The 27,500-nt window shown below is 44.5% G+C and overlaps 2 protein-coding genes across 10 annotated transcripts in view; one reads left to right on the top strand and one right to left on the bottom strand.

Annotated features, from left to right (window-relative positions):
* The window catches only part of epb41a (erythrocyte membrane protein band 4.1a), a 57,064-nt gene extending 43,905 nt beyond the window's left edge, over nucleotides 1-13,159 (bottom strand). For 6 of the 9 annotated variants that reach the window (XM_080862582.1, XM_080862576.1, XM_080862584.1 and 3 more), the window contains exons 1-2: nucleotides 13,005-13,159; nucleotides 271-587 (exon numbers count right to left, since the gene is read on the bottom strand). In XM_080862582.1, the coding sequence (XP_080718708.1) occupies nucleotides 271-579 (309 nt within the window). In that variant the 5' untranslated portion in view covers nucleotides 580-587; nucleotides 13,005-13,159. Of the gene's footprint in view, nucleotides 1-270; nucleotides 588-12,499; nucleotides 12,966-13,004 lie in introns of those variants that run through there. The other 3 variants (XM_080862580.1, XM_080862577.1, XM_080862578.1) reach the window with 3 other exon arrangements.
* Nucleotides 13,160-19,669: 6,510 nt separating this feature from the next.
* LOC308384291 (uncharacterized protein) overlaps nucleotides 19,670-27,500 on the top strand; it is a 31,228-nt gene continuing 23,397 nt past the window's right edge. The window contains exon 1 of the mRNA XM_080862787.1: nucleotides 19,670-20,329. The gene's annotated coding sequence lies outside the window, so the exon portion shown is untranslated. The remainder of the gene's footprint in view (nucleotides 20,330-27,500) is intronic.

A 27,500-nucleotide genomic window follows, 5' to 3' on the forward strand; every position in this document is an offset into this window, starting at 1 on the left:
ACAGCGTAATCAGACTTTATAAAGGTGATCCAGGCTACACCTGAAGGAGCCCAACACCACCTTTGTAATGTTTCTCTTGTAGCCTGAGCAGGGAGGAGGCTTCATGCACCGTCTACAGTCAAGAGTCTCAGGTTTGGAAAATGATTTGCTCAGTAATGTAAAAGTTGACGCATCCTATAAGAAATACTTTGCAACTCGATCCATGACACATTTCCTTACATATCACAGGTAAGACCTAAGTCTGTAACACAGTCACCAACACAGGCTGACCTGAGCCTCAGCGCTGCTTACTGAGTGCTGGTCAAGGGCGACCTCGCCCTCTGTTTTTAGTTCAGGTTCGGGGTCAGCGATGGGTGCTTTAGCTTCTTCCTCCTTGTCCTCCTTTTCTCCACCCTCGCTCTCACACTGTGAACGCCTTTTCAGGAGGGAGGAAAAGAGGCGTGTGAGACCGCGGCCAGCAGGGTTGTGGTTTTGAGGTCGGAGCTGGTCGTCCTCTGGAGTGGGAGGTCTGGCGCCCTGGCCAGCTTCCTCCTGCTGCCTCGGCTTTTTCTGGTGACTTTCTGCCTCGTCTGTTGTCATGTCAACAGCTGTGGAGGTAGATCAGAAAATAGAAATGAAATCAGACAGGTTCATGGTTCAGGCAGATTGGCTTTGTGGAGCTTAAAAAACGGATACTTTACCATCATGCATCAGTCCATCATAACAGCGTTACCAATTCACAATCAGACTGATAAGAGAAATGTTTTCTCAGAGATCAAACCTTTCAAACTTTTCTGCAACAGAACGGATCAAAACCCAGCAAATACAAATACACTAATGTCAATTCAGTTGTTAGCAGCCTTAAGGTGGTTTATATTGCTTTAGCAAAAAGGAAAGTTTGAAGCCTAATCTTGAAAGTAGAGATAGTGTCTGTCTCCTGAATCCAAACTGGAAGCTGGTTCCACAGAAGAGGGGCCTGAAAACTGAAGGCTCTGCCTCCCATTCTACTTTTAAATACTCTAGGAACAACAAGTAGGCCTGCAGAGCGAGAGCGAAGTGCTCTAATAGGGTGATATGGTACTACAAAGTCATTAAGATAAGATGGGGCCTGATTATTTAAGACCTTGTATGTGAGGAGCAGGATTTTGAATTTGATACGAGATTTAACAGGAAGCCAAAACAGGAGAAATCTGCTCTCTCTTTCTAGTCCCTGTCAGGACTCTTGCTGCAGCATTTTGGATCAGCTGAAGGCTTTTCAGGGAGTTTTTAGGACTTCCTGATAATAATGAATTACAGTCGTCCAGCCTGGAAGTAATAAATGCAGCAGTTATCAAAGTTCCTGTACAATGACAATGTCTGTGGGATGGTTACCAGGATGCTGAATTAACTGGGAATTTATTCAATGAGTATTACAAAACTGCTCAGTGGCTAAAAAATAGAGGTTGTGTTTTGGCTTTTAGAAAGCATGTAAAATGAACCCCGATCACAGAGAGACAACAAAAACATCTGACCTGACTATTACAAGCGTTACATCACGTTATCTTCATTTAAGATGCCACACTGGGCTGCAGTGTCAGTTTTTCACCACTATTGCTAAAGGGGTGAAAGCTACACTCTCACTTTCAGATGATGCTAATGGCAACATAAAACTCGTGGTGACTGCTGGACGTGTCACTCTTCTGGCAGAACAGTCGTTTTCCTGTCTGCTTGTCACAGTGATCCCATCCCCAGCTCGGTTTGGGATTAATGTGGTCCTATGGGAATTACACCAGGTGGGTGGCTGCATGACCATCAGCTGATGAAGCACAACAGTCAGAAATGTTGCTGCTGTAGCACCCCCCCCCCCGCGCACAAACACATCCTCCAACCACACACACCCATATTTTGTTTTCAAACTCCATTGCAGTTTATTTCACACCTCAAACATTTAGTAAACAATTAAGCAAATACAAGTAAACTGCAATAAATTACAGGTAGCAATAAAATAAGCTACTAACTCTTTTACGCTGCGTCCACACACAGAGCTGTTTCTGTGTGTTTGGACCTTTCGTCCACATGTAACCGGCGTTTCGAATCACCGAAAACTGAGGTTTTTTTTAAATACTGGAATACAGAGTTCGTCACGCAACGTCAAAGGTATGTGCCTTTTTCCACGTCACGCTGTGGCCACGTTATTGTTTACATGAGATGAATAGCAGAATGGAGACAAATACTGTTAATCTGACTGTCTGCAGGTTTTACACACAGTTACTGTCCCTCCATTTACAAAGGCTGAGGCGTCACGGTGTCATTATTTTACATGTAGTTGTTTTTTCCTGAGTAATAATGTTCAACATTGCTGTCAACACAGTTTTCAAAAAATGCCCCTCTGTGCAAAATGGGTTCAAAAACATAAACAGCTGTGGGATCCTGTTTGTCCGTGAGTTTGAGAGCCCAGCGCTGCTGCCGACGCAGGGAAACTAATTCTGTCGCAGAGACCTACGTCGGCACTTGTGCAGGTGAAGCCAAAGGGAGGATTTGCTTCACCATATTGTCTAGCATTTGGCTTGGAATGAAGTTGGTTTGGAAACATATTCAGCGATGCTTCATCTCCTGCTTTGCGTTTGCGTGGGCGCCCCGTCAAAAACCTGTCCATGATGCTAGCAGTGTCCAAGCGTTTTGTTTTTTTTCATACCCCTGCAATGGCTCTGCGCCCCCCCCCCAGGGGGCGGGCCCCACACTTTGGGAACCTCTGATCATTATTAAGAGATGAAAAGCCATTGAATCAACTGAACATATAATTTATTATGAAACAGAAAACTAGATTGTTTTTACATGAGTGATCAGTGTGTGAATTCAAACACTTGCTGCATGCAGGTCCTCGGCCTCTTCAGACTTTCCACAGGCATTGCTGCTTTCATTGATACTTTAGCACTGCTAACCTCATGCGATTAGACAAACTTTAGATACAAACTGCATCTTTTGTTTACATTATTTACTCGGGGCTCTGTCTGTTGCCCCACTCAACAGATTGCAAGTTCAACTGGAACCTGAGATCCACAAACCCGTTACTGCTTTATTTTCACAGATGCATTCAGTCTTTTGTTTCTATTCATGATTTTTCACTTTGGAATACATAAACTACAAGACATACTAACTGGAATTAGCAGACTAATGGTGCAGACTGGTGGAGGCAGGGAACAAACCACCAACCTTCCTCCAGCAGATAACCTGCTCCACCTCCTGAGCTACAGCCACCTCACAGCTACCTTCAAGAAGTTTTTAGTAAAACCACGGCCCTTTCATTCCTACCTCACAGACCGTACGATTGCACAATTGAACTATTCCTTGGAGCTTCGCTCTCCACCAGACTTCTCTGCAATGTGTCCGGACCCAAACGAGCGGCCATGGAAAAATGGATGGGCTTCCCAGTCGGGTTTCTTTTTGTGGAGAAAAATGACAGAACCGCCCGTGCATAGATTACCAGGGCCTGACATCACAATCAAAGACAAGTATCCACTGCCTTTGATGAACTCCATGTTTGACACTCTTCACGGAGCTGCTATTTTTACCGAACTCGACCTCCGCAGTGCATCCGACAAAGAGATGAATGGAAAACCGCATTCAATACACCACTTTGAATACCCGGTGATGCCGATTGGGCTAACCAACCCCCAGCCATCTTTCAAGCTTTGGTATGTTCTCAGGGATTTTGTGGACAGGTTCGTGTTTGTTTACCCTAGATGACATTCAGATATTTTCCAAGACTCTTGAGGAACACCATGTGGCTTTTCTCACGTCATCTCGAGGAGAACTATGATGTGGGTGACAGGGAGGTGTTAGTAGTAAAGCTCGCTCTGAAAGAATGGCGGCATCTGTTGGAGGCAGCCAAGCAGCCGTTTGCTATCTGGATGGATCATAAAAACCTAACTTACCTGAGGACAGCTAAGAGACTGAGTGCACGGCAGGCACGTGGGTCACTGTCTTTGCCAGGTTTAACTTTTTTATTTCCTACCGTCCACGCTCACGGAGCATCAAAGCCAATGCATTATCACGCCAGTTCGCCACCGACACAATCGCTCTGAGGTCCCAACCATTCTCCCCGCTACAAGCAAGATTGGGTTCATTGCCTGGGATGTGGAGGTCGCCATTCGCCGGTACTGGAGATTGACCCTGATCTGGGTATTGGTCTCGTGAATCGGCGCTATTTACTTGCAGCAGCCCGTTCCACAATTCTGGACCGGGTTCACGCCGCCAAATTCTCATGGCAGACCATTCCATTTCCCCATCATGTCACGCTACACCTGCAAGCCAGTGAGACACTAGAAAGCCATTCAGTTGCCTTATTACCTCACTCAGCATTTCTCTCCCTCCGTTTCAGTGACCTCTATCCCCGACCCACGAGCCGTGACTGCTTCAGACTCCTGTTAGATTCTCATTTCATGTTTCCGGTGCTTAAGTGTTACTCTTGTGTCTTTGTAAATAAAACCTACCAGTTTGCCTCTGTCTGTATTTGGGTCCATTTTCATGCACTAGCCCCTGCTGCCATAACAGGAATATTAGTCTCTACTATTTCAATTTGTCAGTTAAAATTAGAGATGGACCGATCCGATATTACGTATCGGTATCAGTCCGATACTGACCTAAATTACTGGATCGGATATCGGAGAAAAATAAAAAATGTAATCTGATCCATTAAATATCAGGAAAGCACCTCACAAAACTTGCAACACGCCGTAACTCACCTCAGAACGTTAGCAGTCGGAGCAGTATGCATCACGTGATAGAGCGGCTGTGGCATGCGGGACCTGTCGGTGGTCTGGATAGCATTTGGAGCTTCGCTAGCAACCCGGCATTTCATCTCCGACAAAGTTATCCCCGAGAGAAGTAAAGCAAGTGTGTAAGTCCATCTCTGAATGTTTGTAAAGCATTCCTGCATTAAGCTTAACAAGCGATATATGGAGCGACTGCCTCTCCTGCTGCTACTTCAATCATGAAACTGCTTAATGATCAGCTGATCGGCTTTTCTGTCGCGAGTCCGTCTCTCTGGTTTGTTTTTGGCCCACTTTGCACCAGAAAGAGGAAACCAGCGGCTGAACAACAGCAGCACGTTTAAGCTTGATCAGCTGTTGTTAGAATGTATTTAATATTACTTTCTACTCGAGGATCTTTTTCTACAGCTGACGCTGGTAACTGTGCAGGGGCGGATCTAGCAAAGTTTAGCCAGGGGGGCCGATAGGGCATTAACAGGGAAAAGGGGGCACAAAGACATACTTTTCTTTCTTATTCTCATTTAAAATGTCTCGCTTTTAATTATTTAATATTTATCTGAATCTTACACCCAAAGTTTTAATTTGATGTAAAATGAATAGAAGTCCATTACTGCATATAGTGACTATTAAGTCTAATATACCCTAGTAAGCTATAGTACTTTTTCCTTTGGGAAGGTACCATCTGTGCAGTCTGCAATTTTGTTGAAGAAAGATGTTGAATCTATTTAATATTTCTTGAAAAATAATTGATTTCTGTGCATTTTTTTTCACACTGCATCAAATTAAGGTTGATTACGTCGATTAAGCATCATGAGGTGGAGCGTGAGGGGTGGTTCCCTATTTTTTATTTATTTATTTTTGTTGTTGCTGGGAGTTGGAACCCTATTAGTTAGGTTGCTTAATATTTACGCTAAGTACTCTTTAAAATACCAGAATAGAGAGGATGGTGTAGGTTTAAGTTTATTAGATTGATCAGTATTGCTGAACTATGAAATATTTTTTTTTTGCATACAGGTATAACAGAATAGCTTTAGTGTAGTTGTTGTTTTAAACTTGAGTATGAACTTATACAAAATGCAGCAAGATATTTAAAAAACAGTTTTGTTGATTAAAAAACACTATATCGGATTCATATCGGTATCGGCAGATATCCAAATTTATGATATCGGTATCGGTATCGGACATAAAAAAGTGGTATCGTGCCATCTCTAGTTAAAATCAGGACAGACAGGTTGTAACACCTACAGGCACATAAAGTTGATGGTGAGAATCCTTTTCTGGCTTAATACCAGGACCAACACTTCCAAGACACTGGAAGCTAACCCACCTAAGTAACTAACCAGAATCTTTATGTAAAAAAGTCAAAAGTTAGTGACCAGGGTTCAGCGGGCAACTGGAGAAAATATATTTACATCCATGGATGAACAACGTTGTTCGTGCATTATCATGTCTGTACTGTGTTTTACTGCTATTGGGTCATAAACTAGATCATTCAATGACTTGACATTCTGACCAGAAGAGAAAATGGTAAATTAATAAGATTAAAGCACCGCAACAGTTCCAAGTCAGCAAGAAACAGAAGGAGACCACGGTGGTGGATGAAGTCCCCAGGGTGGAGAAGGAATGCTTCTTTATAAAGGTAAGAGGTGCCAGGGCTCCTGGACGTGATGGGACACCACTTTTAACAGGTGCCTCAGATGGGCAGAGATCTGAAGGATGCCAGACAATAAGCTCAGGTTTCTCATAAGTGCTGCCTACAACTCCCTTCCATAGCCCTGCCTGTTTAGTAGTGCTTACTATGGCAGCTGGCGTCCTGTAGGCAGGACAGCATGGCAAGTCTGCATGTTTTCATAACAAAAGGACGCAACAATGAAAAGGAGAAAAGATGGCACTGTCCCAGGGATGCTTCGGGTGGCAAGGAAGTCAGGAAGTCCTCAAGATGTGTAGTGTGATGGCATACTTCAGAGTCAGCTATCTATCTATTATTGTAGGATCTACTGTACAATACAAAGCGCCTTGAGGCGACTGTTGTTGTGATTTGGTGCTATATAAATAAATGAATTTGGAGAAACAGCCGTTTACTCTCACACACTGAGATCTGTCAGTTAAAAAGTCTAAAATCCAACCAACGAGATTAAAATCAAGTTTAAACTGGTTAAGAAGTTTATCGACTAAAAGATGTGGCTGGATAGAATTAAAAGCTGAAGAAAAATCAATAAATACGGGCCGAGCATGAGCTTTAGCTTTAGCATGATGTCAGCTGGTAAAGACTGGCAGATATTTGGTGAACCTCAAGGAGAAGCTCCTCTTCCCAAGAGATATAACAACAACTCTCCGCAGATAGAGACGACCGAACTGGCAGAGGCCAGGGACCTGACAGCAAAGCCAGGATTTACCCTGTGGAGGCTGGGTGTCAGGACATAGTGGGCAAAGCAGCTGTCCAGCTACTTCATGAGTGACCGGCCCAAACCTGCAGAAAGCCATGAAGGCATTAGGAGAGGAGGCTGAGAAAGCAAGCTTTTGGCTTTGGCTCTGGTGGAAGGATGTCAGTTAGCAGGCAACACCACAGTAAAGGCAGCTGCTGGGGGTGCCACAGAGACATCCCCGGTGTGCCACTGTCCCCCACTGGGAGATGTACTGGGATAGGGGGCAAAACATCCATGGATGGCGACCTCCAGTTGATGTGGTGGTGTGAAGACTCCAGTGACACTTAAAGCACCAGGGAACAACTTTGTTAGCTGACCAACGGGTTTCGGCTTGTGGCCTGCATCGGGGTCATCACAAAATACCAAACAGTGTGTGTTTCGATAAAACAAAGAAATACAGGTGAACCAGTCACACATTCACGCATAAACAAGCTGACCAATCAGCATTTAAGGGGGTGGTACTGGCTGATTGGTTGAATCAGAGGCCAAACAGGCTCTGGCCTGAGCCAGGACAGATTTAGGGCTTCAGTTGATGACCTTGCAGCTGACCTTCTGGCACTGGCGGTGACATGACTGGCTCAATGACAAAGCAGGAAACATGCATTAAGCATTAAAACTCTTTGATGTGTAGTATTATTTCCCAGCTGACTGACTCATTCCAGTTTTATTTATCCAAATGCAGTAGCATTTAAAACTATTCTAACTATATATTCTCACAACGACTGTACTGATTCTCATGTATAATTGAAAACTGACATTATTGACATGATGTGAAAACATATACAAAAAAATTACAACTGCAACCATTGCAAAAAGACAAAAACACATTTTTGAATGCACTGAATCTCCAGTTGCTATACAGCCTCAGTGTTTGGATACGCTTACGGTCTCTGATACTATTTTAAGGTATGCTCATAGATTAAAGGTGGAGAGCCAACACGACTAGCACATGAAGTTCCAGAAGCTGCTGGCAGCCCACAGTGCTGAGTGGACACGGGCGTAGCTGCACGAGTGCTGACAGGACAGAGTGCCACAGCTCCAGGTACACTGACGACCGTGATGAGAGCTAAACGCTGTATTTTACAGTTCACATGGTCGGTTTGGTGCGATAAAGAAAAAGTATGCAGATTTAATTTGTGCTGCTGTGTGTGAAATGATGTTGCCAAACACACTGAGCACATCAGGAAGTAAGGAAGAGGTTTCAGCAGAGTTGAGCCGTTGTTCTTAATGAAAGCCTTTCGGTGTTTCTTTGGACATTGGCTACATTTTTAACTCATTTTCACTCCAGTCCCTGAACATATCACCGTCGCCAGGACAATAGTGTTTTGTTTTGTTGACCTATGAATCAGTCAAACATAAAAAACACACCGAACTCAAAGGATGAACCTGTGATGTGTCTAACACATAACTCAGCAAACAACACATCTTAAACTGTATCTTTAGGCTCTATGTTACCAGCAGCAAAAAAACCGCACAGACCTTTTCTCATTTCTGTGGTTCTATGAAAAATGCCAAAGATAACCCAGTTTGACAAACAAAACATAACAAGGTGATTCCCAAAGAGTTATTAACCGAAATTAGGCAACTCAGCTCAGTTTAAAGGCGAGTTAGTCAAGTACGGGACAAATGAATACGGTGTAGGCCTGGAAAAAAAGACTCCACGATTTAGAATATTGAACATAAAATGATGTTCATTTAGAAAAATATGGTCTAAAAACAAAAAGAATATAAATGAATGATGCGTTGTAAGGTGACCCTTTAACCGGGAAGCACTGGCCCAGAGTTTCTCAGGAACATGCTGCTCACACGTGGCAACACAACAGGATAGCAACAGTGTAACACTCGGCTCAGCACCTCACACCTCGCTAAACAATGGGTGACATCACGGTGGCCATCTTTTATGTACAGTTTATGCTTCAAGCATAAAACGCCGAACACCATCAACTAACTAGAATAATACTGAATCCGTATAAATGAAAGTTACAAGGATAACAAAGAGATACATTTGTGACATGAGACATATTTGGCTTTCTAAAAGAGCAACGATATAAAAGTGACTGCTGCTGAAATATAATCGACATGTGTTTTAAAGCACACTTGCTTTTTACATTTACAATTTTCAGAAGGCCCAGTTAGCACCAGTTGGCACCATTATAATGGTTATAAGACACTTCTCTGTCTTCTCTGTTTGAGGTGTGGAAAGACAGACACAGTATTACTGACATTATGTCACAATAACCTGCTCGGGCTCCATGTCTAATGCTCGTCACAGCCCGCAGTCGCTGTGCTGTAGAGCGCCGGCTGTCTTTCCACCCTTGAGAGACTTGATCACCGCCTTGGTCTCGTCAGAAGTGAAGGCACCAGTGTCCACAACGAGTTCATCATTTTTGGCTAAGTCATCATCCAACAAAGGCATATCTGGGGCAGGTTGATTCAGGAGATCTTTGAAGTGCGCTACCCAGCGCTTATCGTGGTCTTTCTGCATGAGGAGAGGTCTGCTGTCAAGGTGACGGTAAGATCGCGCACGATCTGGAATAGCGTTCTCGTATCGTTCCGATCAGCAGCTTTCCGCTCGACCCATTTGCGTTTATCCCTTCGACAGCTTCGCTTCACCTGCCAATCGGGGCGTCGGTACCACTCCTCTGCGGCTTGCTGTTGTTTATTTCATGCCGTCTGATCCCGGGCGATTTTCGCTCTTCGTCGTTCATCGACTAGCTGCCATGTTCGATCTTGGATTCAACGTTCCTCGAAGGTCCCTCTTCACCGACCGATGGCATTTTCGACGCTGGCCACCACGGCGGTTCGAAGGGCAAGTGGAGGAGGGGTTAAATAAGTCAGAGTATAGTGAGATCAGAGCCAAGAAGTGGTAGAAATGCTTTATATAGTGCACAGTCAAACTATATAATGGTGTCTTTGATTTTGTCTGAAAGTACAGATATAGACACAGATTTTAAGGCATGAGGCCTGTGTTTGGGCACATAGTGGCCCAGTACCAACAATCACAGTGACACATCCATATCATTAGGTGGATTTCTAGGTTCAAATTAGGTCAGTGACATGAAGTGATATGACAAGACAGACCAAGCAGTTTAAAAGAGGTGCTAAGGTTTAGGCTGAAAGGAAGGCCTGGTTCACCGGAAACATCAGCAAAGAGTAAAACGTACTTAAGTGTATCTGTATTTCTGACTGCACGGTAGCCTGTGTCAGAGCGCTAAAATTGAGCTTAAGCGCTAAAAGCGGCTTTAAAATAATCTGGGTGGGATTAAAGGCTGCAGTGTGCAGATGTGGAGCACAGAGGATGCTGATGTTAATCAGTAACTACTGCATGAGCCTCCCTCCTCACACACTCATGATCTACACAGTGCCACCGTGTTTGGGGAGAGAAAAAAACATGGAATTCGACCTGACCCAGATGAATCTGTGGCAAGGATTCATCGTTATCCAGCGAAGGAAAAACAAGTTCTGAAACACAAAAACACGTGAATCCATGCACAGCATCTGTGTGAAGAGAGGGGAGTATGAGGTCACACCGAATCAGCAGGCATCAGTGACAACGATGGAGGCAGTCAGCATAGAAACAACACACAGCTCTGAGCATCTGAGGGCTGGGCAGGTAGAGACCATCGTTCAGTTAACAATCGTTTTTATCAATGACCTTTCTTTCTGATGAAAGCAAGACAATAACTAAATAAACACTAATAATCGAAGGAAAAGAAACGATGATGAAATGTAGCAAAACTTTCATTAACGAATAAATAAACAAAAATCCTGGAGAGACAAGATCTCAAGTGCTCGAGGTGCAGAGCAAGGAGTTTGAAAGTGAGCAGGTCAGAAGAAGAACCTCCCTACGGTTAGGTGGACACATTCGATGTGTTTGTCATGAGTAGCACGTTACTGTAACCAGATTACTTTTTTCAAGTAACGGGTAAAGTAAGGGATTACTATTGCAGAAAAAGTAGTTACATTACAGTTACATTCCCGTAAGCACGCTGCGGTACAGCGTTACTAAACTGTGATTTTGTTTGTGAGAGTGTCTCGTGACAATGACGTACGAGCGTGTGACGTCCGTGGCAGCAACAGACGTGGATAACATGGAGTGATGGAGAGAGTACGACCGTGCAGCGTTGCGGAAGTAATCAGATTACTGTGAGTTTGAATCTGTTAAAAGTGACACAAACATCAGCGTCTGCTGTGCACTCTGTGTGGGAAGGAAACTTCTTTCTGCAGCGAAAAAATGAAACTTCAAATCTGAGCGAGCAGCGAGCGCGCCGCCACGGCAACGTGACATTCACAGAGAAACCCCCGGACCCCCCACTGACATGACCGCTGTGGGCAAACCTCCACCCGCCCCACTCCTGATAAACAGGTGGCAATAGATTTAAGAGCTGCTGAGTCTTTGATTCTATTTATTTTCTGCTGTGTTTTACTCGCATCTATTTGAAAGAGTGTAAACACAAAACATGATTTTATCTGCTGGAACATGCAGACGATAGGTTTCCATGTTAAACACGTTTCTTCCAGTCAGAGAATGTTGCAAATAATTTAATATTTGCTTGATGCATAAAGTTAAAAAGATGAAAACTAATAAAACAAGTTTAAAAAATACTTTTTCATTGGATTCAGTTTCATATGATGGATTATGCAGAAACAGTCGAACACGGCTGAAAGCTAACACTGTTGCTTTATTACATATTCAGGTTGTAACTCATGTTTTTGAAAAACAACTAAGTAACTAATTACTTAATCAGTAATGTAACAGGATTACTTTTTGGAGATGTAATCAGTAATTAGTAACTAATTACTTTTTTCAAGTAACTTGACCAACACTGCTGGTCACAGAATGAAATATGTTCCTGTGCTCGTCCAGCTTTGTGAGCTCGCTCGCTGGTCTCAGATCAGCACCTTGTGCCTCTGCTGCTGTCACCCATCTGCAGCACGGTTTGAAGCTTTGTGGTTATTATGAGTGTTATTTGAGTTACTGCTGGCACCACGATACTGACGCTGTTTGAACTTTGACGTGTCTCCGCATTGAACAGCTGAGTTAGATATTTGTGATAATGAGCAGTTGAACAGGTTCAACAGTCACACTTTGCTTCCTTGACAGTGAAATTTTTGAAGGCCTAATAACGCACCAAAACTGCAGAGAGATACTATAAAATCACCACAACCTTGAGAAACAGTCTGCAGACGTGTATCGTGTTCTTTGCCTTGTTTTAGTGTCTGACTTGGAACACTGAATGAATATGAAGTAGCAGTGAGATGTGTCTGATGTGCTGTGACAACAATGAACGTGGCAGCATGTAGCAGACAGCAGCGCTATAAAACCACCGAGAGCATCCACACCTCGTTGCTTTCTTCTGCTGCGCTTGAACTGAAGTGAAGAACTTTTCTCCGTCTCACCGGACAATAATCAAAGAGTCCAGTCCTCATGATGATGATGATGATGATGATGCGCTCTGCTGTGAGCGCTGCAGGCCTGGGTACCAGAGCGCGGTGCTGTTCATGCTCATAATGTATGAAAGCACGAAACGGAAGCATCTCTTGGTGCGCTGGTTGTGTAACACGAATGCGCGGATTGCGGTGGTCACGGATAAAGAAGTAGTGCATCCGCTCATGCTGTTACATCATCGCCGTATCATCAGACACGACCTTCTACCATGCAGAAATCATCCAAACTCCACTAACGCTGTTTTTCTGACCCGTTTTCCTGCATTTTGCTGCCGTGACTCAGTCAACACTACAGCCCGGCGCTGAGCGTGGGACAATAAAAGGGGCGGTAGGTGTACCTGTCTGCAAATGGCGCTGGATGTGTGCGTGAGCAGCTCGTGTGATGCCGAGGATCACTCACCCGCTCACCTCAGAGCATCCGAAAAGAACAGGTCCTGTTTGAAAGCGGTGTCAGCGTGCACTCGTCCTCACAGGCATCAGTTAGAGAGCGCGCTCTTTCATCAGCGTTATCAAGCGGCTTTAACAAAGTGTTTGGGTACCAGGCGCCAGATGGCACTTTGCCCTGAGCGTTGTCTGACAGACAGCGGTACGTGCAGGCTAGAGGTGCATGTAAGGACCGCTTCGTTGTCATGTCAGCGCCCGATCACAACAACAGCCGCCTCATCGTAAGGCAGACCCTACCCTGTCCACATACAGCAGTACTCAACAGCCTTAATATATGCAGTCAGTTCTAGGACCTGCTGCATTCTCTGGGCATACTTATATGGCACTTTATACAACACTCACACATTCATATGAGCACTGTGCAGTAAACCACACTGTAAACATATAACACTATTTATTTATTTCTCCTGATTTGTATATTTGTACACTTAAAATACTGTTCATATGTCTGCGCTGAGTGGGAGCTGCTCTGTATCTCACTGTGTGTATGGTGACAGTAAAAGGCATTCTGTTCTATATCCTGCTTCAGAGAGCAACTTGGTATGAGTATGCTGCTAAGGATATCTGGCATGCAGACTTGTAGATGTCCTGCTCGACCTCCTGAGCTACATCCAAGTAAATGCAGAAACAATACCACTGCAGCTTAGAAACAACAAAGTAGCTAAAGAGAAAGCCAGCCTGTAAGACAACAATGAGGAACAACACGGCCCACTTTACACCCTCTGCCACCCCCTTCCTTCTACAGAAGGGTGGAGTTTTGAATGTAATGAGACCAGTGCATATGTAGAAGTAGCCAATGCTAGCAGAGCAGACAGCAGCGTTCACCAATCAGAGCTCAGGAAGCTGCTGCTCCTGGTAGAGCTCCACCATCAGTAACCAAGGGTCCCCGCCATGAAATCAGTGCATCCATCATCAGTGAGCCACTGGAAACAGCAGCAGCTAGAAATGAGCTGAAATGATGTACAAGGTTGATTTTCTCTTTCTGATGAAATTTGAAAGCAGCCTGCATCGGACAGCTCGTGTGGCAAGCAGAAAGATCTCACAGGTATCTGGACACTCGCTGTTATATAACAGGCCGTAACAGGCCAACAATCACACGATCTCATGTGAAACAAGATCCTGTGATCCGAGCAGCCAGAGGAGCTCGTGGATGAGCTTTTAGATCCTCTGAGGAAGAGCGCAAACATGCTTATTCACACTTTCTCCACAAAGCAGAATTATTGGTGCGCTGCACGACGCCAGGAACCAGAGACCTCTGACACGCATGTTTGTACGGCAGCTACAAACTAGTGATGTGCGATTCCACTGATTCCCTTTCTGATCCGATACCAAGTAAAATCCAGGGTGGTATCGACGATACTGACCCGATACCACCCTGGATACTCTGTACAAAAACGTAATGTTTCATTGTGTTTCATAATACAACATAGAATTGCATTATTTAATTGTAATAATAATATAGCTTCATAATGATTACAGGACATCAGACTACTTGTTCTCATTGCTTAATGATGCAGAATGATCATATAGAAATAAAAACCTGAAGTTGTGCTATTTGAACACGTAGCCTGCCTGCTGCACTAAAGGACTCCGTGAGAGACGTCTGTCTCGCCCTAGCAGCACCTGTCCCTGTCCTCCACCTGCCCCTGTCCTCCACCTGTCCCTCTCCTCCTCTTCAGTTCGCCTCAACATACGCTCGTCATATTCTGTGATATGATTTACTCTGAGGTGTTTGACGAGGTCAGCGGTGTTACCACAACATCTCACTTTCTTGCCACATGTATCGCAAACCACGTCTTGGCTGTTTGTGGAGGTAAAATACGTCCCCACATGACTCCAATTACACTCAGCCATTGTTGCGAGTGCGCACACCAGGGGCTGTGACACAGTTATACAGCCCTGTTTCACACATGACTATGAAAGGCGGAAGAGGAAGTAGTTCCTTCCAATTTAGACAATCCGAATGATATAGTTTCTTTCCACTGTGTTCCTGTTAATGAAAAACTACAAATTTACTCCAGAGTACTAACACATCGATATTTTAATATGAGAATCGATTCTAGAACAGCACGGTGGCACGGTGGTTAGCACTGTTGCCGCACAGCAAGAAGGTCCTGAGTTCAATTCCACCATCAGGCCGGGGTCTTTCTGTGTGGAGTTTGCATGTTCTCCCCGTGTTTGCGTGGGTTCTCTCCGGGTACTCCGGCTTCCTCCCACCGTCCAAAGACATGCAGCTTGTGGGGATAGGTTAATTGGATAATCCAAATTGCTACTAGGTGTGAATGTGCGAGTGAATGTGAGTGTGAATGGTTGTCTGTCCTTGTGTGTTGGCCCTGCGACAGACTGGCGACCTGTCCAGGGTGTACCCCGCCTCTCGCCCTATGACAGCTGGGATAGGCTCCAGCGCCCCCCACGACCCTGAAAAGGATAAGCGGAAGCGAATGGATGGATGGATTCTAGAACATAAATTACTGGTATCAGAAGAATCGATATTTCAGTGTCGATCCGCACACCACTACAGCAAACAGACAGCAGCAGTTATCAGTCAGCATCAGTCAGACTAGATCAGGTAAAAATGTATTTTACATGTGGAGGAAAGCTTTAACTTTTCCAAAATCCTTCAAATATCTCTCTGTATAAAGGAAAGTGCTAGGAACGAGCTACATGAACAATGCTTTCAAAGGAATCTGATGTTTTTGGTATGCAGTGATAGTGTCTGTTTACACATACAGTGGGGCAAAAAAGTATTTAGTCAGCCACCGATTGTGCAAGTTCCCCCACCTAAAATGATGACAGAGGTCAGTAATTTGCACCAGAGGTACACTTCAACTGTGAGAGACAGAATGTGAAAAAAAAATCCATGAATTCACATGGTAGGATTTGTAAAGAATTTATTCGTAAATCAGGGTGGAAAATAAGTATTTGGTCACCTCAAACATGGAAAATCTCTGGCTCTCACAGACCTGTAACGTCTTCTGTAAGAAGCTTTTCTGTCCCCCACTCGTTACCTGTATGAATGGCACCTGTTTGAACTCATCATCTGTATAAAAGACACCTGTCCACAGCCTCAAACAGTCAGACTCCAAACTCCGCCATGGCCAAGACCAAAGAGCTTTGGAAGGACACCAGGAAAAGTATTGTAGACCTGCACCAGACTGGGAAGAGTGAATCTACAATAGGCAAGCAGCTTGGTGTGAAAAAATCAACTGTGGGAGCAATCATCAGAAAATGGAAGACATACAAGACCACTGATAATCTCCCTCGATCTGGGGCTCCACGCAAGATCTCATCCCGTGGGGTCAAAATGATCATGAGAACGGTGAGCAAAGATCCCAGAACCACACGGGGGGACCTGGTGAATGACCTGCAGAGAGCTGGGACCAAAGTAACAAAGGTCACCATCAGTAACACACTACAACGGCAGGGAATCAAATCCCGCAGTGCCAGACGTGTTCCGCTGCTGAAGCCAGTGCATGTCCAGGCCCGTCTGAAGTTTGCCAGAGAGCACATGGATGATACAGCAGAGGATTGGGAGAATGTCATGTGGTCAGATGAAACCAAAGTAGAACTTTTTGGTATAAACTCAACTCGTCGTGTTTGGAGGAAGACGAATACTGAGTTGCATCCCAAGAACACCATACCTACTGTGAAGCATGGGGGTGGAAACATCATGCTATGGGGCTGTTTTTCTGCCAAGGGGACAGGACGACTGATCCGTGTTAAGGACAGAATGAATGGGGCCATGTATCGTGAGATTTTGAGCCAAAACCTCCTTCCATCAGTGAGAACTTTGAAGATGAAACGAGGCTGGGTCTTCCAACATGACAATGATCCAAAACACACCGCCCGGGCAACAAAGGAGTGGCTCCGTAAGAAGCATTTGAAAGTCCTGGAGTGGCCTAGCCAGTCTCCAGACCTCAACCCCATAGAAAATCTGTGGCGGGAGTTGAAAGTCCGTGTTGCTCGGCGACAGCCCCAAAACATCACTGCTCTCGAGAAGATCTGCATGGAGGAATGGGCCAAGATACCAGCTACTGTGTGTGCAAACCTGGTAAAGACCTATAGTAAACGTTTGACCTCTGTTATTGCCAACAAAGGTTATGTTACAAAGTATTGAGTTGTATTTTTGTTATTGACCAAATACTTATTTTCCACCTTGATTTACGAATAAATTCTTTACAAATCCTACCATGTGGATTCATGGATTTTTTTTTCACATTCTGTCTCTCACAGTTGAAGTGTACCTCTGGTGCAAATTACTGACCTCTGTCATCATTTTAGGTGGGGGAACTTGCACAATCGGTGGCTGACTAAATACTTTTTTGCCCCACTGTATGTGTTTTTACACACGGGACATTTTAAGCTTAAATGTGGAATATTATTGTATTTCTTGATGATTGTTCTGTGAACACCACAGACCCACACAGCGTTCACAGTTAAATTGTCTTTATTGTACAGATTTTGCACACACACGATGCCTCCTCCTCGCCACCTCGACCACCGAGCTTCCTGTTCGGCACCTCGTGTTTCCCAGGGCAGCTTGCAGCTGTGCTCTCACACGCCCCCTTCGCCGGAGAGAGTTGGTCAGCCTAATTCCCTCCACCTGGCTCACTGTAGTGGAGCCAGAGACCACAGCCCTGCCATGTCCTATAAGTCATTAAAGGCCATTTCACTTCATTTTAGTTCAGATTTATTGGTGGTGCCGGTTTACAGTCAGCTCTTTGTGCTTCTTCTGAAAGTTCTTAAAATGAAACATGTCTTTAAAATGTATTTCAGTGAAAGGACAAACATGCCGCCTGAGTCGGCACAAAGGAAGAGCGTACCAAGTAAGCTGCGAGACACGCCCCCATAGATACAGCACCGTGGTTATAATTGCCATATCTAAGCCAACTCATGTGCTTTTGTCTGAGCGCTGGTCTGTTCACCACACTGCTCCTCACATCGGCGCTCTTTACAATCAGATCTGTTCTCGCATTCACACAGACGCTCCTTCCCCCATCACTTTACAAAAGGCCACCGTTGCAACCCCCTCCTCCTTCACTTGCATCCTCCAACCCCCTTCCACACAGGAGCAGGTGCTAAGCCAGACTGTCTGCTGAGGTGAAGCGTCAGCCATTAAGGGAATTAAAAACAAGAGAATTTTAAAAACAATCCTAAAATGTACAGGAGTGAAATTAAAAATGGGGTAATGTGCTCAGACTGTTTTGTTCCACTTAAAAGACGAGCTGCAGCATTTTGCACAACCTGCAGACGCCTAATGGACGCATCACTAACCCCACAATAAAGCGTGTTACAATAATCCAGCCTAGATGTAACAAAGGCATGGATTACTGTCTCAAAATGCTGTTTCGATAAGATAGGCTTTATTTTGACTAATTGCCTCAAATGAAAAAAGCGAGATCTTACAACAGACCTGGCTTTCAAGTTTAAGATCTGCCTCCATTTTAACTCCCAGATCAGTGATGACTGGTTCAACATACTGTGCCAGCGAACCAAGATCTATAGTAGTGGCCTCAGAAGAGCCACCAAGAACCATCACTTCTGTTTTCTGCTCATTAAAATGTAAAAAGTTCAAAGCCATCCAGGCCCTTATTTCATCAAGGCATCTACGCAGAGGGTCTACTGAGAAGCCATTTATCTTTATAAGTGGGAAACAACAGTGGAAAGAAATCCCATGTTTCCTGAAAATAGAGCCAAGGTGTTGAAGATGTAGGGAGTAAAGAAGCGGGCCTAAAACCGAACCCTGTGGGACCCCACAGTGCAGAGAAGCAGCAGAGGATGCAAACTCCCCGAGTTTCACAGAGAAATCCGCTCTGCCAAACAGGATCTGAACCGCTGCAGATCGGCACTGCTAACACCCACCAACTGCTCTAAACGGGAAATTAAAATGTTATGATCCGCTGTATCAAAGACAGCAGTTAAATCTAACAGCACGATAATAACACACCTGAGTCAGTTGGTAAAAACACATAATTAAAAACTCTTAAAACGGCAGATTAGGTACTATGTAAAGCTTTAAAACCCGGAAAACTTCTAAAGTATCGTGTTCTTCTATAAAGGACATTTATTGCTTGTAAACCACCTTTTCAAGAATTTTGGGGGTAAAGTAGGAAATAGGCCTGTAATTTGCAATAGTATCAGGATTAAGAGCAGGTTTCTTAAGTAGAGGCTGAATCACTGCATGTTTAAGATTCACAGGTACAACACCAGAGGACAGACTACTATTTACTGCGTTTCTTCACCCTTGGTGGAGAGTCCCAGATTTTAAGACCTACTGGGAGATGTCCCTTATGCTGGGCTTACACGCGAATTTTGGCTCATTTTGGCTCATTTTGGCTCATTTTGAGCATTTTTCAGTCGTGCGACCGTTTTGGTGATCAGTTTCGCCTTCATCGTGCGTCGTGCATCGTGTAGTATACGTGGGGTAACGAGAAGCGATTAACACCTCACGACCAGCTCCCGATCATCAATCGCTTGGTCGTAAGAAAATCAAACCTGGTTTGAAATCCTGTCAGCCGTCGTGAGGCTGTCACCGCAGCCTCTCACACTGCGCAGACACAGAAATGAAAGTGAAAAGACGAAGCAGCAGTGCAGCGTGTGACCTGGACACAAGCGATGGACATAGCTGGACTGGCCATCGGGCATACCGGGTGATTTTTTGTTTTTATGGGCCGATGGATTTTTTTTTTTTTTTTTTTTTAGGAAGGGTATAAATAATGAAAGGTGTTGGATTGGCCAATTGGTCATGATCGGCTCTGGGCTGGACCAATTACAGTCGAGGAGGCCGGATGCACCCGCCCCCTTGTTTAGCAATCACGTGATTTTCGCGCACTGCATGCCGGGAACTCGTGGCAAAACAATCCAAGTACCGCATCAAATGCAAGCATTTGCAGCACCGCAAAACGTTCATTCTCCGGTTCCAATACCTTCTTGTTTTTTTCTTTGCCGCACAAAAAAGGAATGTACAAAACAAAAGGAGAACAATGCCGGTCCGTACAAAGACAGACTCGACAAAAAGACAAAGAAAAGATACAAGAAAAAATCAAAGGAGTGAAAGGGTCAGACCCTTACGAGCACACAGAGGGACAAAAGACGTCAGCGTGCTGCCCAACTGTCACCACGCTCAGATTTATAATCATACGGTTCTTGGAGTGAGTGCATACACTCATGAAGTTTAGTAACTTCATGTCACTGCAACAAGCCCAGGTACAGTTTACCGACGGATGGGTGCAGGACCTTGAAATGCACCGTGTAGAACGAAAGACCATCGTATGAACAGAGGTAAGTTTACCAGTCTCACAAATCGTCGTCATAAATACATATTCGTTAACAGTTTATTAATAGGACCTTTGAGCTCAACGGTAATTAATTAGTAGTGGAAATAATTTCTGGTAGCATCACAGAAATGTAGCAGTGACAATAATACTGTATGCTGTAATCGTACTGGACAATTAGTGATACAAAACAACTGTTTTATCCTGTGAATAAAAGTATATGTTTTTGTCAATGTACCATAATAACAGAAGCGAAACGCAATATTGTGTCAGGACAATTCACTATTTATGCACAATAAACAAAGGAGCATAGCGCGACAATTTCTGTTCAGCGCCAGACTTGCTTGTAACCTATATCACCAATTATGTTAAGAAAAATGACGTATTAACTACTACAAAACTCTGACCTTTGTGGGAATGCTTGGAGCAGACTAACATGTGAGCTGGAGGGTTCTGAGACGTTATATTTGGTATATCCAGACCATCCGTCGGCTCTACTGGTGGTGGTCAGAGGGCCCGGTGGCGCCAGTGTCCGGCAGCCTCGCCTCTGTCAGTGCGCCCCAGGGTGGCTGTGGCTACAATGTAGCTGCCATCACCGGTGTGTGAATGTATGCGTGAATGGGTGGATGACTGGATATGTAAAGCGCTTTGGGGTCCTTAGGGACTAGTAAAGCGCTATATAAATACAGGCCATTTACAGGCCAGGCCATCTTACTTCGGAAACATGGCTTAAAAAATTTCTCTTCAACGACGTAATCCGATAAAAAAGAAAAACCATCTCTTTACCCGTCAGCTTCCCGTGGCTGTCATGCGACCGCCTATTGCAGTTAATAATACAACAGCTTCTTGGCATTTTCTGTGTTTCTTTTTATCGCTGTGTAACTGAGTTCGATTGAAAGCCTGCGTGCGCTAGTACCTCTTGCCACAAGTTCCCAGAATCCTTTGCGGTTTTACCACAGAGTGACTCAGGTCGCATCAGAGCATCAGGCCGTATAGTGTGAGACCTGCATCGTGACCTATGAACTTCTAACCTCTGCGAGTCAATCGTGCAGTTTGAGCAGGAGCTGAATAACGCGACTGAAAAAATCGCCCAGTGTAGCCCAGCTTGAGAGGGTCGTGGACCCCCTATTGATCCTCTATCTAATCAGCCAAGGTTTCGGGTGAGCTCATTGTGAAACCTAGCCACACCCTATCATGTGACTTAATGAGGTCAGATGACGCAGGATGTGCGTGGACGTTAAGGCGTCCAGATTTTAGATGGCAGACAGTTGGTGTGGTAAGCCCCGCCTCTTTTCAAAGATGGCCATTCACAGTGGACATGGATGTTTCTTTCACTCCTCTTTCAAACCATCTGTCTTCTCTGTACAAAATGTGAACACTGCCATCCTGAGAGAGTGACCTTTGACCTTTACATGTGTTTATGAAGTGGTGTCTCCAGTGTAGAGGTCTGAGCGCTCCTCGCTGCACTGCACAGCTGTGTTGTTCAGTTTGTGTTTGTGATGAACCAGTTTGTGTCTGAGTGTGTGGTGGGCATAAGTGCAATAATAATAATACCTTTTATTTGAGGGCGCCTTTCAAAAACCCAAGGTCACCTTACAAAAGAATAAAAATGAATAAAAGGAGCAATAGTCATAAAATACATAAAATAAGTTCAAATTGCAAAACAGAACTTGACAGCAGATAAAATGTGTTTTTAGCTGTGACTTAAATACGGGAAGAGAATCGATGTTTCTTATGGCTGGAGGAAGAGGACAGGATGTGTGTGTACCTCTTTTTCCCGTCAGGCTTAGAGGGAACATTTTCTGCTCCTGTTCCTGATTGTGTGATTAGGTAGAGGATCAATAGGAGGTCCATGACCCTCTTAGGCTACGTCTACACTCACATGGTTAAATTTGAAAACGGCGTTTTCGCCTGAAAATGCTCTGCGTCCACACTAGCGTTTTCAGTCGTTTTCACAGAGTTGTGCGTCCACATCGAAATGGCTAAAAGTGCTTCCGTTCCAGTCCTGCACATGCGTGAAGCGCAAGAAGATTCGACCTGCCTCATTTTTGTCTGCCGCTTAGTTACTTTCCGGCTCTTCGAAACGTCGGCAAAATGTGGAGGAAAAGCAGCGAGTTTTTTAAATGGACTCACAATGAGGTGGAGTTGTTGCTGCGAGTAACACAAAAGTACAAAGTTGCAAAAGTGAGTGAGAATTAAAGAATTTGAAGAAAAGCTCTCTGGAGCCCGTGCAGACTGATTAATCTTTAACAGGGCTGTCAAACACAACAACAGCTGTATAATGCCCTCCACTATCTTTGTTTAATTGGTCACATGACTGCATCACATGACTCAAATGTGTCATCGTTTTCGAAAAAGCTCCAGGTTCTCTGTCCAAACTGCAACGTGCAAGTGGCGTTTTCTAATGTCTCTGCTTTGGAGAGCGTTTTCAAAACGCTGTGTTTTCCTTGACCGAAAACGCCGTCTCAGTGTGGACGGGAGGCCACGGAGAGAAAACGATGCGTTTTCAAATGAAAACGTGTTAGTGTGGACGTAGCCTTGGGGAGTCTCCACCAGTTGCTCTTAGAACTGAAGAAGCTTCTTAGATGAAACGTCTTCAAGAAACTTAAAGAAGTCCAGACGCTTTTCTTTCCAAGCTCCTCAGACTACATGACCTGGATGACTGAGAACCTTCACAGACATAACATCTCTGTATCCACCAATAACAGACTCATTATGAACAATTTAAAAAATGACTGTCTGCTGGCATAAAACGGCCGTTTGAAAAACTCTTGCAGTGTTTGATTGTTAACTTTCTAATAGCACTCAGAAGGTTAAAGGTTTGTTGTTAAACTGTAAACATCATTATTTGTTTATTTTAACTTTAAAGAGACGATGACGAGGATTATTGGGAAATAGTGCGTGTCCTTCACAAACACCTAAAAATGATTAATCATATAAGCAAATGAAATCTATCCAGCTCAGTGTCACACATACCAAATGGGCCTCAGAGGGATTTACAACATTTCCCACCATACTCCTGAACGAGACAAGGACTGTGTAGCCATGGTAATAACTGTACCCAGAATCAGTGTATCAACAGTTATAGCAACGAACGTCTCCTCCACAGAAGCTTCAGAGGAGACGTGAATAAGATCAGTGAGAGACATTTAAATCATAAACGTAATTACAACAAATCCGTTTTTTTCCATATATTTTTATTGAAATTTTCTGTTGTACAATACAAACAAATATTAGCACATCCTCACATTCACACAGCGATCCATACATCAAACCTGTCTACATCATGTAGACAAATTTCTACAAATGTAGAAATGACTTCTTACAGTAATACAAAAATGCAAGGAGTTAGGATAAACAAGATTCTCCTTCCCTTCTTCTTTTCCTTCTTTTTCATAAACGTCCTTCACCTCCACTCCCTAAAATATCCATATATGGCTTCCACATATTCACAAAGTCCCATAGTTTGCCCTTGGCAATATATGTTAGTCTTTCCAGGCCTAGAGTCTGCTATTTCCTTCTTTTTTCCGGTTGTTCAAATTCCCTTGGGTATATTCCAAGTACACAGAGTTTACCTTTTAAAAGGATTTTTACCTTAAACACGTCCGACAGACATTTGATAACGTCTTTCCAAGAGTTCCTTTTTCAACTAAACATTTAGTACAGATGTCTGGAATATCATTGGACATATCATGGAGCTTGGCAGGTGTTATATAGGTTCTCATGAGCCATTTATATTGCAGGAGTTTAAAGCATTATTGTTTGTGTTTGTGCTTTTAAGCAAGCCTGGTTCCAGTTGTCTTCATCTATGTCCTCTTGGATCTCGCTTCTCCAAGCTTCCAGCTTATCTGCTGCTGAGTCTTTGGAGGAAAGCATCAATAAATTATGTAGGGTAATTTCCAATAAACCAAGTTCAAAAAAGAAGAGTCTATGGCTGACGCGTGTTCCTGGTTTCCAAAAGAAATGCTTCCAGTTGCATTATGATTTGAAGACTGTTTATTTATTACAAACTGAAGATGTAACAATGAACTCCTTCCTAAAAAACATGAAAGTTCCAAAAAATAGCAGTTATCCAGAACTAGCTGTGCACACGGTCAGAAAACCGTGAGACTCCTAACCTCTCTGTCCATGCTCCTCCCCTTCCCTCTCACACAGGGTTTTATGCTACTATTGCACTTACATACTTAAAGTGAGAGGTACCCCCTTTTAGGTTCCAATCCCAAAACAGTGACTTAAAATTACTTTATGTAAACACATATATTTTCACATTTATTAATCCTGAAAAGATGACCTATGTAATGAATCTATGAATTATAAAACAAACATGAACTCAATCGTAAATAAAAATATAAAGCAGACGTCTGGCGCTTACATTACCGGCCCCTAATTGTTCTAATAATGTATTGCCTTAGAACAATTACCACATTTTTTAACTTTACAAACTTAATATGAATCACGTTTAGACATATCCAATGTTTAAACACATGACAAAATATTATTTATAGACAAATGAATTGTCCAATACTTTGCCAATCAGCTTTGCAAAGTATATTAAGGCTGGTTTCTGTCCATTTCCAAAAGAACAGATGAAAAAGAATAAGAAAGAAAAGAAGGAAAGAGAGAAAGAAGGAAAGAGCCAGAGGTTGCTAGCACATGGCTCATCGTAGGGGCTTTGTCTTTACCACTAGCCCATTCAGATTCCACAAGCAGACAAATCTTGGTGATGGGTCTGTCCAAAACATTAGTCTTTGTCTTTATCCGTACTCGGCGAACGAGACCCTTCTTGTCTGGAACAGTTTTGATGATCTTTCCCATAATCCATGAGTTTCGTGGTGCACAGTCGTCCACAAGAAGATTAGATTAGATTAGATTAGATAGAACTTTATTAATCCCTCGGGTGGGTTCCTCTGGGAAATTCGATTTCCAAAAAAGCACAGCACCGACAGAAGTTACAGAGTTACAGAATATTATATATATAAACACCCAGCACGCCCCTGCGGGCGGTTTATCCTTCAAGCTCGGGTCCTCTACCAGAGGCCTGGGAGCTTGAGGGTCCTGCGCAGTATCTTAGCTGTTCCCAGGACTGCGCTCTTCTGGACAGAGATCTCCGATGTTATTCCCGGGATCTGCTGGAGCCACTCGCCTAGCTTGGGAGTCACCGCACCTAGTGCTCCGATTACCACGGGGACCACCGTTACCTTCACCCTCCACATCCTCTCGAGCTCTTCTCTGAGCCCTTGGTATTTCTCCAGCTTCTCGTGTTCCTTCTTCCTGATATTGCTGTCATTCGGAACCGCTACATCGATCACTACGGCCGTCTTCTTCTGTTTGTCTACCACCACTATGTCCGGTTGGTTAGCCACCACCATTTTGTCCGTCTGTATCTGGAAGTCCCACAGGATCTTAGCTCGGTCATTCTCCACCACCCTTGGGGGCATCTCCCATTTTGACCTCGGGACTTCTAGGTTATACTCGGCACAGATGTTCCTGTACACTATGCCGGCCACTTGGTTATGGCGTTCCATGTATGCCTTGCCTGCTAGCATCTTGCACCCTGCTGTTATGTGCTGGATTGTCTCTGGGGCATCTTTACACAGCCTGCACCTGGGGTCTTGCCTGGTGTGATAGACCCCAGCCTCTATGGATCTTGTACTCAGAGCTTGTTCTTGTGCTGCCATGATTAGTGCCTCTGTGCTGTCTTTCAGTCCAGCTTTGTCCAGCCACTGGTAGGATTTCTGGATATCAGCCACCTCCTCTATCTGCCGGTGGTACATACCGTGCAGGGGCCTGTCCTTCCATGATGGTTCCTCGTCTCCCTCCTCTTTCTTGGGTTTCTGCTGCCTGAGGTATTCACTGAGCACTCGGTCAGTTGGGGCCATCTTCCCAATGTATTCTTGGATGTTCCTTGTCTCATCCTGGACTGTGGTGCTGACACTCACCAGTCCCCGGCCCCCTTCCTTCCGCTTAGCGTACAGCCTCAGGGTGCTGGACTTGGGGTGAAACCCTCCATGCATGGTCAGGAGCTTTCTTGTCTTTATGTCAGTGGCTTCTATCTCCTCCTTTGGCCAGCCTATTACCCCAGCAGGGTACCTGATCACGGGCAGGGCGTATGTGTTGATGGCCCGGATCTTGTTCTTACCATTCAGCTGACTCCTCAGGACTTGCCTGACCCTCTGCAGGTACTTGGTGGTTGCAGCCTTTCTAGCGGCCTCTTCATGGTTCCCATTTGCCTGCGGGATCCCCAGGTACTTGTAACTGTCCTCTATGTCTGCAATGTTGCCTTCTGGTAGTTCAATCCCCTCAGTTCTGACTACCTTCCCTCTCTTTGTTACCATCCGACTACACTTCTCCAGTCCGAACGACATTCCAATGTCATTGCTGTATAGCCTGGTAGTGTGGATCAGTGAATCGATGTCTCGTTCACTCTTGGCATACAGCTTGATGTCATCCATGTACAGGAGGTGGCTGACAACTGCTCCGTTCCGTAGTCGGTATCCGTAGCCAGTCTTGTTAATGATCTCACTGAGGGGGTTCAGGCCTATGCAGAACAGCAGTGGGGACAGAGCATCTCCTTGGTAGATCCCGCACTTGATGGTAACTTGTGCTATGGGCTTGGAGTTGGCCTCTAGTGTTGTACGCCACATCCCCATTGAGTTCCTGATGAAGGCTCTTAGGGTCCCATTGATCTTGTACAATTCTAGGCATTCCAGTATCCAGCTGTGGGGCATTGAGTCATAGGCCTTCTTGTAATCAATCCAGGCAGTGCACAGGTTGGTCAGTCTGGTCTTGCAGTCTCGGCTGATTGTTCTGTCTACCAGTAGCTGGTGTTTTGCACCTCTGGTATTCTTGCCAATTCCTTTCTGTGTCCCGCTCATGTATTGACCCATGTGCCTGTTCATCTTAGCCGATATGATGCCTGACAGGAGCTTCCATGTAGTACTGAGGCAGGTTATTGGTCGGTAGTTGGAGGGGACCGGTCCCTTCTTGGGGTCCTTGGGGATCAGGACCGTCCGGCCTTCAGTTAGCCATTCCGGGTGTCTCTCGTTAACTAGCAGCTGGTTCATTTGTGCTGCCAGACGCTCGTGGAGTGCAGTCAGCTTCTTCAGCCAGTAGGCGTGAACCATGTCGGGCCCTGGTGCTGTCCAACTCTTCATACTGGAGACCCTTTCTTGGATATC

This window comes from Rhamphochromis sp. 'chilingali' (genome assembly GCF_963969265.1).
Source record: "Rhamphochromis sp. 'chilingali' genome assembly, chromosome: 17".
Lineage (NCBI taxonomy): Eukaryota > Metazoa > Chordata > Actinopteri > Cichliformes > Cichlidae > Rhamphochromis > Rhamphochromis sp. 'chilingali'.